Source organism: Oncorhynchus nerka, linkage group LG8 (genome assembly GCF_034236695.1).
Source record: "Oncorhynchus nerka isolate Pitt River linkage group LG8, Oner_Uvic_2.0, whole genome shotgun sequence".
NCBI lineage: Eukaryota > Metazoa > Chordata > Actinopteri > Salmoniformes > Salmonidae > Oncorhynchus > Oncorhynchus nerka.
In genome coordinates, this window is record NC_088403.1 from 72128663 (window position 1) to 72145383 (window position 16721).

General features: G+C 46.8%; 1 protein-coding gene across 1 annotated transcript in view; it reads left to right on the plus strand.

The window, feature by feature from the left end:
• The window catches only part of LOC135572738 (CST complex subunit CTC1-like), a 79692-nt gene that overhangs the window by 46855 nt on the left and 16116 nt on the right, over positions 1 to 16721 (plus strand). The window contains 4 exon segments of the mRNA XM_065021174.1: positions 1527 to 1616; positions 3024 to 3161; positions 7026 to 7072; positions 16282 to 16403. Of these exon segments, the coding sequence (XP_064877246.1) occupies positions 1527 to 1616; positions 3024 to 3161; positions 7026 to 7072; positions 16282 to 16403 (397 nt within the window).

Consider the following 16721-nt stretch of genomic DNA (forward strand, 5'->3'; position numbering starts at 1 on the left):
GGATGGTGTTTTCAGGTTCCAGGTTGGATGGTGTTTTCAGGTTTCTGTTTTCCAGAGCATTTGCTGTAAATGTTTAGAATAATAATATTTGGTCGTTTTAAGCCTCTTGTCTTAACCCTAATCACCATGCCAGGTGATTCCATCCAAAATCAGGTTTTGAGTTTTGATTTGGGGTGAAGATTGTTGTGGAGGGTAGTATCCTGTATATGTCCTGGTGACATAGTGTTGTAGAGGGTAGTATCCTGTATATGTCCTGGTGACATAGTGTTGTAGAGGGTAGTATCCTGTATATGTCCTGGTGACATAGTGTTGTGGAGGGTAGTATCCTGTATATGTCCTGGTGACATAGTGTTGTAGAGGGTAGTATCCTGTATATGTCCTGGTGACATAGTGTTGTAGAGGGTAGTATCCTGTATATGTCCTGGTGACATAGTGTAGTGGAGGGTAGTATCCTGTATATGTCCTGGTGACATAGTGTTGTAGAGGGTAGTATCCTGTATATGTCCTGGTGACATAGTGGAGGGTAGTATCCTGTATATGTCCTGGTGACATAGTGTTGTGGAGGGTAGTATCCTGTATATGTCCTGGTGACATAGTGTTGTAGAGGGTAGTATCCTGTATATGTCCTGGTGACATAGTGTTGTAGAGGGTAGTATCCTGTATATGTCCTGGTGACATAGTGTTGTAGAGGGTAGTATCCTGTATATGTCCTGGTGACATAGTGTTGTAGAGGGTAGTATCCTGTATATGTCCTGGTGACATAGTGTTGTAGAGGGTAGTATCCTGTATATGTCCTGGTGACATAGTGTTGTAGAGGGTAGCATCCTGTATATGTCCTGGTGACATAGTGTTGTAGAGGGTAGTATCCTGTATATGTCCTGGTGACATAGTGTTGTAGAGGGTAGTGTCCTGTATATGTCCTGGTGACATAGTGTTGTGGAGGGTAGTGTCCTGTATATGTCCTGGTGACATAGTGTTGTAGAGGGTAGTGTCCTGTATATGTCCTGGTGACATAGTGTTGTAGAGGGTAGTATCCTGTATATGTCCTGGTGACATAGTGTTGTGGAGGGTAGTATCCTGTATATGTCCTGGTGACATAGTGGAGGGTAGTATCCTGTATATGTCCTGGTGACATAGTGTTGTGGAGGGTAGTATCCTGTATATGTCCTGGTGACATAGTGTTGTAGAGGGTAGTATCCTGTATATGTCCTGGTGACATAGTGTTGTAGAGGGTAGTATCCTGTATATGTCCTGGTGACATAGTGTTGTAGAGGGTAGTGTCCTGTATATGTCCTGGTGACATAGTGTTATAGAGGGTAGTATCCTGTATATGTCCTGGTGACATAGTGTTATAGAGGGTAGTATCCTGTATATGTTCCTGACAAAAAAATCCAAGTTTATCTAACTCTAAATATATTTTTGTTTTATGAACATGCTGAAAAATGCAGGAGCTCAGCTGATCATGACCTCTCTCTCGCTCTGTCTCCCTCTCTCCCTCTCGCTCTGTTTCTGTCTCCCTCACTCAGGTAGAGCTGTTGTTTGTGAGGTCATCAGTACGCTGGTTTCCTCTGATCCAGGCTGGATCTTTCTACAGACTCATCGCTCCTAACACCCAGGTACTCTATCCCTCCCTCCATCCATCTCTCTCTGTCTCCCTCCATCCCTCTCTCTCTGTCTGTCTCCTTCCATCCCTCTCTCTCTGTCTGTCTCTATCCCTCCCTCCATCCTTCTCTCTCCATCCCTCCATCACTCTGTCTCCCTCCATCGCTCTGTCTCCCTCCCTCCACCTCCCTCGCTCTGTCTCCCTCCCTCCACCTCCCTCGCTCTGTCTCCCTCCACCCCCCTCGCTCTGTCTCCCTCCCTCCACCTCCCTCTGTCTCCCTCCCTTCACCTCCCTCGCTCTGTCTCCCTCCCTCCACCTCCCTCGCTCTGTCTCCCTCCCTCCACCTCCCTCTGTCTCCCCTCCCTCCACCTCCCTCTGTCTCCCTCCCTCCACCTCCCTCGCTCTGTCTCCCTCCCTCCACCTCCCTCGCTCTGTCTCCCTCCCTCCACCTCCCTCGCTCTGTCTCCCTCCCTCCACCCCCCTCGCTCTGTCTCCCTCCCTCCACCTCCCTCTGTCTCCCTCCCTCCACCTCCCTCTGTCTCCTCCCTCCACCTCCCTCGCTCTGTCTCCCTCCCTCCACCTCCCTCGCTCTGTCTCCCTCCCTCCACCTCCCTCGCTCTGTCTCCCTCCCTCCACCTCCCTCGCTCTGTCTCCCTCCCTCCACCTCCCTCGCTCTGTCTCCCTCCCTCCACCTCCCTCGCTCTGTCTCCCTCCCTCCACCTCCCTCGCTCTGTCTCCCTCCCTCCACCTCCCTCGCTCTGTCTCCCTCCACCTCCCTCTGTCTCCCTCCCTCCATCCCCCTCGCTCTGTCTCCCTCCCTCCACCTCCCTCGCTCTGTCTCCCTCCCTCCACCTCCCTCTGTCTCCCTCCCTCCACCCCCCCTCGCTCTGTCTCCCTCCACCCCCTCGCTCTGTCTCCCTCCCTCCACCTCCCTCTGTCTCCCTCCCTCCACCTCCCTCTGTCTCCCTCCCTCCACCTCCCTCTGTCTCCCTCCCTCCACCTCCCTCTGTCTCCCTCCCTCCATCCTCCTCGCTCTGTCTCCCTCCCTCCACCCCCGTCGCTCTGTCTCCCTCCCTCCATCCCCCTCGTTCTGTCTCCCTCCCTCATCCCCCTCGCCATGTCTCCCTCCATCCCTCTCTCTTCTACACAAGGTTTTTGACTTCTCTGTCATACCGTGTTGGATCTTGTCCAGCCATCTTGTCTCAAGAGAACCACAATGGAAATAAGTCCCAGACTTTGTTGTGTGTTATCCTCCATTATTTAACTTTAACATCTGGCTTTTTCCAGTTTTATGTGTGGTAATTTCAAAATGGCCGAATTAATAAACTAGAAGACTTGGGTTGTTTTCTTTTGATCTAGTAAAGCTTTTTGTTACGTGGAGTGTTTTACTGCCTGATTGGCCTGTGTTCCTGTCACTCAGGATCCCAGTGTTCTGATTGGCTGTCGTGTTGCTGGGAGGAGTGGTGTAGTGCTCCATACGAACCCCTCCCTCCTTGTGCGCTCTGATTGGAGGATCCACACCCTGACCCACCCACTCCTGACCACGCCCTACTCCCAGGTGAGCCAGAGGAAAGCAACCCATTCTGATGAGTCCTTTCTGACATATAACCACCAAACATATAACCACCAGACATATAACCACCAGACATATAACCACCAGACATATAACCACCAGACTAGTCCTTTCTGACATATAACCACCAAACATATAACCACCAGACTAGTCCTTTCTGACATATAACCACCAAACATATAACCACCAGACTAGTCCTGTCTGAAATACTGTAGACATGTAGGACTAGTCTGGGTAACTATCTGAAATACTGTAGCCAGTAGTTACCCAAACTAGTCCTGTCTGAAATACTGTAACCAGTAGTTACCCAAACTAGTCCTGTCTGAAATACTGTAACCAGTAGTTACCCAAACTAGTCCTGCCTGAAATACTGTAGCCAGTAGTTACCCAAACTAGTCCTGTATGAAATACTGTAGCCAGTAGTTACCCAAACTAGTCCTGTCTGAAATACTGTAGCCAGTAGTTACCCAGACTAGTCCTGTCTGAAATACTGTAGCCAGTAGTTACCCAGACTAGTCCTGTATGAAATACTGTAGCCAGTAGTTACCCAAACTAGTCCTGTCTGAAATACGTGTAGTTACCCAGACTAGTCCTGTCTGAAATACTGTAGACATGTCGTTACCAAACTAGTCCTGTCTGAAATACTGTAGCTAGTAGTTACCCAGACTAGTCCTGTCTGAAATACGGTAGCCAGTAGTTACCCAAACTAGTCCTGTCTGAAATACTGTAGACATGTAGTTACCCAAACTAGTCCTGTCTGAAATACTGTAACCAGTAGTTACCAAACTAGTCCTGTCTGAAATACTGTAGACATGTAGTTACCCAAACTAGTCCTGTCTGAAATACTGTAGACATGTAGTTACCCAGACTAGTCCTGTCTGAAATACTTGTAGTTACCCAGACTAGTCCTGTCTGAAATACTGTAGCCAGTAGTTACCAGACTAGTCCTGTCTGAAATACTGTAGCCAGTAGTTACCAAACTAGTCCTGTCTGAAATACTTGTAGTTACCCAAACTAGTCCTGTCTGAAATACTGTAGCCAGTAGTTACCAAACTAGTCCTGTCTGAAATACTTGTAGTTACCCAGACTAGTCCTGTCTGAAATACTGTAGACATGTAGTTACCAAACTAGTCCTGTCTGAAATACTGAAGCCAGTAGTTACCCAAACTAGTCCTGTCTGAAATACTGTAGACATGTAGTTACCCAAACTAGTCCTGTCTGAAATACTGGAGCCAGTAGTTACCCAAACTAGTCCTGTCTGAAATACTGTAGCCAGTAGTTACCCAAACTAGTCCTGTCTGAAATACTGTAGACATGTAGTTACCCAAACTAGTCCTGTCTGAAATACTGGAGCCAGTAGTTACCCAAACTAGTCCTGTCTGAAATACTGTAGCCAGTAGTTACCCAAACTAGTCCTGTCTGAAATACTGTAGACATGTAGTTACCCAACTAGTCCTGTCTGAAATACTGTAGACATGTAGTTACCCAAACTAGTCCTGTCTGAAATACTGTAACAGTAGTTACCAAACTAGTCCTGTCTGAAATACTGTAGACATGTAGTTACCCAACTAGTCCTGTCTGAAATACGGTAGCCAGTAGTTACCCAGACTAGTCCTGTCTGAAATACTGTAGCCAGTAGTTACCCAAACCAGTCCTGTCTGAAATACTGTAGACATGTAGTTACCCAGACTAGTCCTGTATGAAATACTGTAGCCAGTAGTTACCCAGACTAGTCCTGTCTGAAATACTGTAGACATGTAGTTACCAAACTAGTCCTGTCTGAAATACTGTAGCCAGTAGTTACCCAAACTAGTCCTGTCTGAAATACTGTAGACATGTAGTTACCCAAACTAGTCCTGTCTGAAATACTGTAGCCAGTAGTTACCCAGACTAGTCCTGTCTGAAATACTGTAGACATGTAGTTACCCAAACTAGTCCTGTCTGAAATACTGTAGCCACCAAACTAGTCCTGTCTGAAATACTGTAGACATGTAGCCAAAACTAGTCCTGTCTGAAATACTGTAGCCAAACTAGTGAAATAGTTAGCCACCCAAATACTGTAGCCAGTAGTTACCCAAACTATTCCTGTCTGAAATACTGTAGACATGTAGTTACCCAAACTAGTCCTGTCTGAAATACTGTAGACATGTAGTTACCAGACTAGTCCTGTCTGAAATACTGTAGACATGTAGTTACCCAAACTAGTCCTGTCTGAAATACTGTAGACATGTAGTTACCCAAACTAGTCCTGTCTGAAATACTGTAGACATGTAGTTACCCAAACTAGTCCTGTCTGAAATACTGTAGACATGTAGTTACCAGACTAGTCCTGTCTGAAATACTGTAGACATGTAGTTACCCAAACTATTCCTGTCTGACATACTGTAGCCACCAAACTAGTCCTGTCTGAAATACTGGAGCCAGTAGTTACCCAGACTAGTCCTATCTGAAATACTTTATACATAGTTACCAAACTAGTAGAACCCTGTCTGTGCCTGATCAGGCCACACCCCACACACCCAGGCCACACCCACCAAACATGAATGTACCTCTTGGTCTGTTGAAGAATGTTGTGCACCGTTTTGGGGAAACGTGTTCTTCAGTGCAAACCGTCACACAACGTAGGAAAAACGTTCAATGAACACACCCCAGCCTTGAAGTTATCACTAACTGTAATACCTGACCTCTACACCCTGGCCTCTCTCTCCTCCAGTTAAACCCTGACCTCTAAGCCCGGACTTCTCTCTCTTCCAGTTAACCCCTGACCTCTAAACCCTGACTTCTCTCTCTTCCAGTTAACCCCTGACCTCTAAACCCTGACTTCTCTCCTCCAGTTAACCCCTGATCTATAAACCCTGACCCCTCTCCTCCAGTTAACCCCTGACTTCTAAACCCTGACTTCTCTCTCTTCCAGTTAACCCCTGACCTCTAAACCCTGACTTATCTCTTCTCCAGTTAACCCCTGACCTCTAAACCCTGACCTCTCTCCTCCAGTTAACCCCTGACGTCTCTCTCCTCCAGTTAAACCCTGACCTCTAAGCCCGGACTTCTCTCTCTTCCAGTTAACCCCTGACCTCTAAACCCTGACTTCTCTCTCTTCCAGTTAACCCCTGACCTCTAAACCCTGACTTCTCTCCTCCAGTTAACCCCTGATCTATAAACCCTGACCCCTCTCCTCCAGTTAACCCCTGACTTCTAAACCCTGACTTCTCTCTCTTCCAGTTAACCCCTGACCTCTAAACCCTGACTTATCTCTTCTCCAGTTAACCCCTGACCTCTAAACCCTGACCTCTCTCCTCCAGTTAACCCCTGACGTCTCTCTCCTCCAGTTAAACCCTGACCTCTAAACCCTGACCTCTCTCCTCCAGTTAATCCCTGACCTCTAAACCCTGACCTCTAAACCCTGACCTCTCTCCTCCAGTTAATCCCTGACCTCTCTCTCCTCCAGTTAATCCCTGACCTCTCTCTCCTCCAGTTAATCCCTGACCTCTCTCTCCTCCAGTTAACCCCTGACCTCTCTCTCCTCCAGTTAAACCCTGAACTCTAAACCCTGACCTCTAAACCCGGACCTATAAACCCTGACCTCTAAACCCTGACCTCTCTCTCCTCCAGTTAACCCCTGACCTCTCTCTCCTCCAGTTAACCCCTGACCTCTCTCTCCTCTAGTTAAACCCTGACCTCTAAACCCTGACCCCTCTCTCCTCCAGTTAAACCCTGACCTCTAAACCCTGACCTCTCTCTCCTCCAGTTAACCCCTGACCTCTCTCTCCTCCAGTTAAACCCTGACCTCTAACCCTAACCTCTCTCCAGTTAAACTCTGACCTCTAACCCCTGACCTCTCTCCTCTAGTTTGTTTCTCAGAAGGGCATGTCTGTGGCTGAGGTCCTGGACTGCAGGTAAGAAAACAAATCTACACATTCAAATCAAATGTTATTGGCTACACATGGTTAGCAGATGTTATTGGTCACATGGTTAACAGATGTTATTGGTCACATACACATGGTTAGCAGATGTTATTGGTCACATGGTTAGCAGATGTTATTGGTCACATGGTTAGTAGATGTTATTGGTCACATGGTTAGTAGATGTTATTGGTCACATGGTTAGAGGATGTTATTGGTCACATGGTTAGCAGATGTTATTGGTCACATACACATGTTTAGCAGATGTTATTGGTCACATACACATGGTTAGCAGATGTTAATGGTCACATACACATGGTTAGCAGATGTTATTGGTCACATGGTTAGCAGATGTTATTGGTCACATACACATGGTTAGTAGATGTTATTGGTCACATGGTTAGCAGATGTTATTGGTCACATGGTTAGAAGATGTTATTGGTCACATGGTTAGCAGATGTTATTGGTCACATGGTTAGTAGATGTTATTGGTCACATGGTTAGCAGATGTTATTGGTCACATGGTTAACAGATGTTATTGGTCACATGGTTAGCAGATGTTATTGGCTACATGGTTAGCAGATGTTATTGGTCACATGGTTAGCAGATGTTATTGGTCACATGGTTAACAGATGTTATTGGTCACATACATATGGTTAACAGATGTTATTGGTCACATGGTTATGAGATGTTAATGGTCACATGGTTAGCAGATGTTATTGGTCACATGGTTAGCAGATGTTATTGGTTACATGGTTAGCAGATGTTATTGGTCACATGGTTAGCAGATGTTAATGGTCACATGGTTAGCAGATGTTATTGGTCACATGGTTAGCAGATGTTATTGGTCACATGGTTAGCAGATGTTATTGGTCACATGGTTAGCAGATGTTAATGGTCACATGGTTAGCAGATGTTATTGGGCACATGGTTAGCAGATGTTATTGGTCGCATGGTTAGCAGATGTTATTGGTCACATGGTTATGAGATCTTAATGGTCACATGGTTAGCAGATGTTATTGGTCACATGGTTAGCAGATGTTATTGGTCACATGGTTAGCAGATGTTATTGGTCACATGGTTAGCAGATGTTATTGGTCACATGGTTAGCAGATGTTATTGGTCACATGGTTAGCAGATGTTATTGGTCACATGGTTAACAGATGTTATTGGTCACATGGTTAGCAGATGTTATTGGCTACATGGTTAGCAGATGTTATTGGTCACATGGTTAGCAGATGTTATTGGTCACATGGTTAGCAGATGTTATTGGTCACATGGTTAACAGATGTTATTGGTCACATACATATGGTTAACAGATGTTATTGGTCACATGGTTATGAGATGTTAATGGTCACATGGTTAGCAGATGTTATTGGTCACATGGTTAGCAGATGTTATTGGTCACATGGTTAGCAGATGTTATTGGTCACATGGTTAGAAGATGTTATTGGTCACATGGTTAGCAGATGTTATTGGTCACATGGTTAGTAGATGTTATTGGTCACATGGTTAGCAGATGTTATTGGTCACATGGTTAGCAGATGTTATTGGTCACATGGTTAGCAGATGTTATTGGTCACATGGTTAGCAGATGTTATTGGTCACATGGTTAGCAGATGTTATTGGTCACATGGTTAGCAGATGTTATTGGGCACATGGTTAGCAGATGTTATTGGTCGCATGGTTAGCAGATGTTATTGGTCACATGGTTATGAGATCTTAATGGTCACATGGTTAGCAGATGTTATTGGTCACATACACATGGTTAGCAGATGTTCTTGGTCACATACACATGGTTAGCAGATGTTATTGGTCGCATGGTTAGCAGATGTTATTGGTCACATGGTTATGAGATCTTAATGGTCACATGGTTAGCAGATGTTATTGGTCACATACATATGGTTAGCAGATGTTATTGGTCACATGGTTAGCAGATGTTATTGGTCACATGTTTAGCAGATGTTATTGGTCACATGGGTAGCAGATGTTATTGGTCACATGGTTAGCAGATGTTATTGGTCACATGGGTAGCAGATGTTATTGGTCACATGGTTAGCAGATGTTATTGGTCACATACACATGGTTAGCAGATGTTATTGGTCACATACACATGGTTAGCAGATGTTATTGGTCACATGGTTAGCAGATGTTATTGGTCACATGGTTAGCAGATGTTATTGGTCAAATCAAATCAAATTTTATTTGTCACATACACATGGTTAGCAGATGTTATTGGTCACATGGTTAGCAGATGTTATTGGTCACATACCCATGGTTAGCAGATGTTAATGGTCACATACACATGGTTAGCAGATGTTAATGTGAGTGTAGCGAAATGCTTGTGCTTCTAGTTCCGACAATGCAGTGATAACCAACAAGTAATCTAACTAACAATTCCAAAACTACTGTCTTATACACAGTGTAAGGGGATAAGGAATATGTACATAAGGATATATGAATGAGTGATGGTACAGAGCAGCATACAGTAGATGGTATCGAGTACAGTATATACATATGAGATGAGTATGTAGACAAAGTAAACAAAGTGGCATAGTTAAAGTGGCTAGTGACATAAGGATGCAGTCAATGATGTAGAGTACAGTATATACGTATGCATATGAGATGAATAATGTAGGGTAAGTAACATTATATAAGGTAGCATTGTTTAAAGTGGCTAGTGATATATTTACATCATTTCCCATCAATTCCCATTATTAAAGTGGCTGGAGTTGGGTCAGTGTCAATGACAGTGTGTTGGCAGCAGCCACTCAATGTTAGTGGTGGCTGTTTAACAGTCTGATGGCCTTGAGATAGAAGCTGTTTTTCAGTCTCTCGGTCCCAGCTTTGATGCACCTGTACTGACCTCGCCTTCTGGATGATAGCGGGGTGAACAGGCAGTGGTTCGGGTGGTTGATGTCCTTGATGATCTTTATGGCCTTCCTGTAACATCGGGTGGTGTAGGTGTCCTGGAGGGCAGGTAGTTTGCCCCCGGTGATGCGTTGTGCAGACCTCACTACCCTCTGGAGAGCCTTACGATTGAGGGCGGAGCAGTTGCCGTACCAGGCGGTGATACAGCCCGCCAGGATGCTCTCGATTGTGCATCTGTAGAAGTTTGTGAGTGCTTTGGGTGACAAGCCAAATTTCTTCAGCCTCCTGAGGTTGAAGAGGCGCTGCTACGCCTTCTTCACCACGCTGTCTGTGTGAGTGGACCAATTCAGTTTGTCTGTGATGTGTATGCCGAGGAACTTAAAACTTGCTACCCTCTCCACTACTGTTCCATCGATGTGTATAGGGGGGTGTTCCCTCTGCTGTTTCCTGAAGTCCACAATCATCTCCTTAGTTTTGTTGACGTTGAGTGTGAGGTTATTTTCCTGACACCACACTCCGAGGGCCCTCACCTCCTCCCTGTAGGCCGTCTCGTCGTTGTTGGTAATCAAGCCTACCACTGTTGTGTCGTCCGCAAACTTGATGATTGAGTTGGAGCGTGCGTGGCCACGCAGTCGTGGGTGAACAGGGAGTACAGGAGAGGGCTCAGAGACGCACCCTTGTGGGGCCCCGTGTTGAGGATCAGCGGGGAGGAGATGTTGTTGCCTACCCTCACCACCTGGGGGCGGCCCGTCAGGAAGTCCAGTACCCAGTTGCACAGGGCGGGGTCGAGACCCAGGGTCTCGAGCTTGATGACGAGCTTGGAGGGTACTATGGTGTTGAATGCCGAGCTGTAGTCGATGAACAGCATTCTCACATAGGTATTCCTCTTGTCCAGGTGGGTTAGGGCAGTGTGCAGTGTGGTTGAGATTGCATCGTCTGTGGACCTATTTGGGCGGTAAGCAAATTGGAGTGGGTCTAGGGTGTCAGGTAGGGTGGAGGTCACATGTTTAGCAGATGTTATTGGTCACATACACATGGTTAGCAGATGTTATTGGTCACATGGTTAGCAGATGTTATTGGTCACATACACATGTTTAGCAGATGTTATTGGTCACATACACATGGTTAGCAGATGTTATTGGTCACATGGTTAGCAGATGTTATTGGTCACATGGTTAGCAGATGGTATTGGTCACATGGGTAGCAGATGTTATTGGTCACATGTTTAGCAGATGTTATTGGTCACATGTTTAGCAGATGTTATTGGTCACATGGTTAGCAGATGTTATTGGTCACATGGTGTTGGAGAGACCAGTCATGACCAATCATCAAGTTTGCAGATGTTATTGGTCACATGGTTAGCAGATGTTATTGGTCACATGGTTAGCAGATGTTATTGGTCACATGGTTAGCAGATGTTATTGGTCACATGGTTAGCAGATGTTATTGGTCACATGGTTAGCAGATGTTATTGGTCACATGGTTAGTAGATGTTATTGGTCACATGGTTAACAGATGTTATTGGTCACATGGTTAGTAGATGTTATTGGTCACATGGTTAGCAGATGTTATTGGTCACATGGTTAGCAGATGTTATTGGTCACATGGTTAGCAGATGTTATTGGTCACATGGTTAGTAGATGTTATTGGTCACATGGTTAGTAGATGTTATTGGTCACATGTTTGGCAGATGTTATTGGTCACATTCACATGGTTAGCAGATGTTATTGGTCACATGGTTAGCAGATGTTATTGTGAGTTCACGAAATGCTTGTGCTTCTAGTTCCAACAGTGCAGTAATATCTAACAATTCCCCAACAACTACCTAATACACACAAATCTGAAGGGCTGAATGAGAATATGTACATACAGTATATGGATGAGCGATGGCTGTGCAGCATAGGCAAGATGCAGTAGATGGTATAAAATACAGTATATACATGTGATATGAGTAATGTAAGATATGTAAACACTATTAAAGTGGCATTGTTTAATGTGTCTAGTGATCCATTTATTAAAGTGGCCAGTGATGTGAGTCTCTATGTAGGCAGCAGCCTCTCAATGTTAGTGGTGGCTGTTTAACAGTCTGATGGCCTTAAGATAAAAGCTGTTTTTCAGTCTCTCGGTCCCTGTTTTGATGCAACTGTACTGACCTCGCCTTCTGGATGATAGCGGGGTGAACAGGCAGTGGTTCGGGTGGTTGTTGTCCTCAATTATCTTTTTGGCCTTCCTGTGACATCGGGTGCTGTAGTTGTCCTGGAGGGCAGGTAGTTTGCCCCCGGTGATGCGTTGTGCCGACCGCACCACCCTCTGGAGAGCCTTGTGGTTGAGGGTGGTGCAGTTGCCGTACCAGGCGGTGATACATCCCGACAGGATGCTCTTGATAGTGCATCTGTAAAAGTTTGTCAGGGTTTTAGGTGACAAGCCAAATTTCTTCAGCCTCCTGAGGTTAAAGTGGCGCTGCAACGCCTTCTTCACCACACTGTCTGTGTGGGTGGACCATTTCAGTTTGTCCGGAACTTAAAACTTTCCACCTTCTCCACTACTGTCCTGTTGATTTGGTTGCTCCCTCTGCTGTTTCCTGAAGTCCACGATCATCTCCTTTGTTTTGTTGACGCTGAGTGAGAGGTTGTTTTCCTAACACCACACTCCGAGTGCCCTCACATGAAGCAATTTCCGGTCTGATCATCAACAAAAAGCCTTGCTTTCCACTACACACGATAACAAACTTCTATATTCACACTAAAATCAAACACTAATGTTCTGAACTACATTTTGATTGGACGACGAGTGAACAGTAGAACAGAGGGGCCCTCACCTCCCTGTAGGCCGTCTCGTCGTTGTTGGTAATCACTACTGGCCCACGTCTGCAAACTTGATGATTGAGTCAGGCGTGCATGGCCACGCAGTCATGGGTGAACAGGAGGGGGCTGAGCACGCACCCTTGTGGGGCCCCAGTGTTGAGGGTCAGCAAAATGGAGATGTTGTTTCCTACCTTCACCACCTGGGGGTGGCCCGTCAGGAAGTCCAGGACCCAACTACACAGAGTGGGGTTGAGTCCCAAGGCCTCCAGTTTAATGTTGAGTTTGGAGGGTACTATGGTGTTGAATGCTGAGATGTAGTTAATGAACAGCATTCTTACATAGGTATTCCTCTTGTCCAGATGGGATAGGGCAGTGTGATGACGATTGCGTCGTCTGTGGACCTGTTGGGGCGGTATGCAAACTGAAGTGGGTCTAGGGTGTCAGGTAAAGGGGGAGGTGATATGACCCTTAACTAGTCTCTCAAAGCACTTCATGATGACAGAAGTGAGTGCTACGGGCGATAGTCATTTAGTTCAGTTACCTTTGCGGGAAAATAAGGTGTTTAGTTTGTCTGGAAGCGTGACGCCGGTGTCCATGACGTGGCTGGTTTTGTAGTTTGTGATTTCCCGTAGACATACGTCTCGTGTCTGAACCGTTGAATTGCGACTCCACCTTGTCCCTGTACTGGCATTTCGCTTGTTTGATTGCCTTGCGGAGGGAATAACTACACTGTTTATATTCAGCCATATTCCCAGACCTCTTTTCATGGTTAAATGCGGTGGTTTGCGCTTTCAGTTTTTGCGCGAATGCAGCCATCCATCCGCGGTTTCTGGTTAGGGTTTTAATAGTCACAGTGGGAACAACATCTCCTATGCTCTTCTTTCTTTATAAACACACTCACCGAGTCAGCGTATAGATCGATGTTGTTCTCTGAGGCTGACCGGAACATATTCCAGTCTGCCTGATCAAAACAACCTTGAAGCGTGGCTTCCGATTGGTCAGACCAGCGTTGAATGGTTCTTGTCACTGGTACATCCTGTTCGAGTTTCTGCCTATAGGACGGTAGGAGCAAGATGGAGTCGCGGTCGGATTTGCCGAAGGGAGGGCGAGGGAGGGTCTTGTATGCATCACGGAAGTTAGAGGAGCAGTGATCCAGTGTTTTAGTACTACTGTCAATATGCTGATAGAATTTAGGGAGCCTTGTTCTCAAATTTGCTTTGTTAAAATCCCCAGCTACAATAAATGCAGCCTCAGGATATGTGGTTTCCAGTTTACATAGTCCAATGACGTTCCTTGAGAGCCGTCTTGGTCTCTGCTTGAGGGGGAATGTACACAGCTGTGACTAATTGACGGGAATTCTCTTGGTAGGTGAAATGGCCGGCAATTGAGTGTAAGGAATTCTAGGTTGGGTGAGCAGAATGACTTGAGTTCCTGCATGTTGTTGTGATTACACCATGAGTTGTTAATCATGAAGCATACACCCCCGCCCTTCTTCCCAGAGAGGTGTTTGTTTCTGTCAGGAACGATGCATGTTTCTGTCTGCATGATGCACGATTCTGACAACATATCCCGAGAGAGAATGTTACCATCTCTGATGTCTCTCTGGAAGACAACCCTTGCTCGAATTTTGTTTGCCGTGTTGTCGAGAGACTGGACATGGGCTAGTACTCTGGAGCGGTGGGCGATGTGCACGTCTATGGACCAGCTGGCCTCTTCGTCTGCCCTTCGTCTTCGTCTGATGTGCCGTTGTTTTGGGTCGACTACTGGAATGAGATCCATTGTCCTGGGTCGTAGTGTTGGTCCTGGTAGTGTTGGTAAGTTGACGTCGCTCTGATATCCTGTAGTTCTTCCCGGCTGTATGTAATAAGACTTCAGATTTCCTGAGGTAACAATGTAAGGAATAATACATTAAACAAACAAAGTACTGCAGTTTCCTGAGGACTCGAAGGCGACCATCTCCTTCGGCACCATCAGGGTTGGGAACACCGAACTCTGGATAAATGGGAAAACAATTATAGATCAAGAAATCACCCAAAGCCACAGGCAACCTTCATCACCCAGAGCCACAGGCAACCTTCATCACCCAGAGCCACAGACAACCTTCATCACCCAGACAACAGACAACCTTCATCACCCAGAGCCACAGGCAACCTTCATCACCCAGACAACCTTCATCACCCAGAGCCACAGGCAACCTTCATCACCCAGAGCCACAGGCAACCTTCATCACCCAGAGCCACAGGCAACCTTCATCACCCAGAGCCACAGGCAACCTTCATCACCCAGAGCCACAGGCAACCTTCATCACCCAGAGTCACAGGCAACCTTCATCACCCAGACAACCTTCATCACCCAGACAACCTTCATCACCCAGGCAACCTTCATCACCCAGACAACCTTCATCAATAGAAGCATTAAAAAAATAGATGTAAAGATGATATAGATATTTTGTTGTATATTTTTTACCCCCTTTTTCTCCCCGTGATACCCGGTTGTGATCCAATTACAATCTTGTCTAATCGCTGCAACTCCCCAACGGGGAGAGGAGAAGGTCTGAAACATGACCCGCCACGCCATGACCCCATGACCCGCCACGCCGCGCTTCTTTACACCCGCTCGCTTAACCTGGAAGCTGTATCAATGTGTTGGAGGAAACACTGTTCAACTGACAACCCAAATCAGCCTGCAGGCGTCCGGCCTGTCACAAGGAGTCGCTCGAGCGTGAGGAGCCAAGTAAAGCCACCCGAACCCGGACGACGCTGGGCCTGTTGTGATGGGATGGAACCCCAGGCTGTTGTGATGGGATGGAACCCCAGGCTGTAGTGATGGGATGGAACCCCAGGCTGTAGTGATGGGATGGAACCCCAGGCTGTAGTGATGGGATGGAACCCCAGGCTGTAGTGATGGGATGGAACCCCAGGCTGTAGTGATGGGATGGAACCCCAGGCTGTAGTGATGGGATGGAACCCCAGGCTGTAGTGATGAGATGGAACCCCAGGCTGTAGTGATGGGATGGAACCCCAGGCTGTAGTGATGGGATGGAACCCCAGGCTGTAGTGATGGGATGGAACCCCAGGCTGTAGTGATGGGATGGAACCCCAGGCTGTAGTGATGGGATGGAACCCCAGGCTGTAGTGATGGGATGGAACCCCAGGCTGTAGTGATGGGATGGAACCCCAGGCTGTAGTGATGGGATGGAACCCCAGGCTGTAGTGATGGGATGGAACCCCAGGCTGTAGTGATGGGATGGAACCCCAGGCTGTAGTGTTGGGATGGAACCCCAGGCTGTAGTGTTGGGATGGAACCCCAGGCTGTAGTGATGGGATGGAACCCCAGGCTGTAGTGATGGGATGGAACCCATCAGAGTGATTAGAGGGACAATAGAGTGCTGAGTACCAGGCAGTAAGTTTAGTAGACTACTAATGACCATCAGCAGCATCAGAGCTTGGAGAAGACTAGTTACCTGACTAAGTGGTCGGGCAGACCACGTAGGCTCAGGTACCATCATCACCTCTCTCTGTGTTGTAGCAGTGGGGTGGATCTGGTGTCGTTCCATGGAGTCATATCTCAGAGGATCACCCTACAGAGAGGAACGACCACACACACTCCTGCACAGAGAGGAACGACCACACACACTCCTGCACAGAGAGGTACGAGACACACCCCTACACAGAGAGGTACAGGACACACTCCTGCACAGAGAGGTACGAGATACACCCCTACACAGAGAGGTACGAGACACACCCCTACACAGAGAGGTACAGGACACACTCCTGCACAGAGAGGTACGAGACACACCCCTACACAGAGAGGTACGAGACACACCCCTACACAGAGAGGTACAGGACACACCCCTACACAGAGAGGTACAGGACACACTCCTGCACAGAGAGGTACGAGACACAGCCCTACACAGAGAGGTACGAGACACACCCCTACACAGAGAGGTACGAGACACACACCCCTAC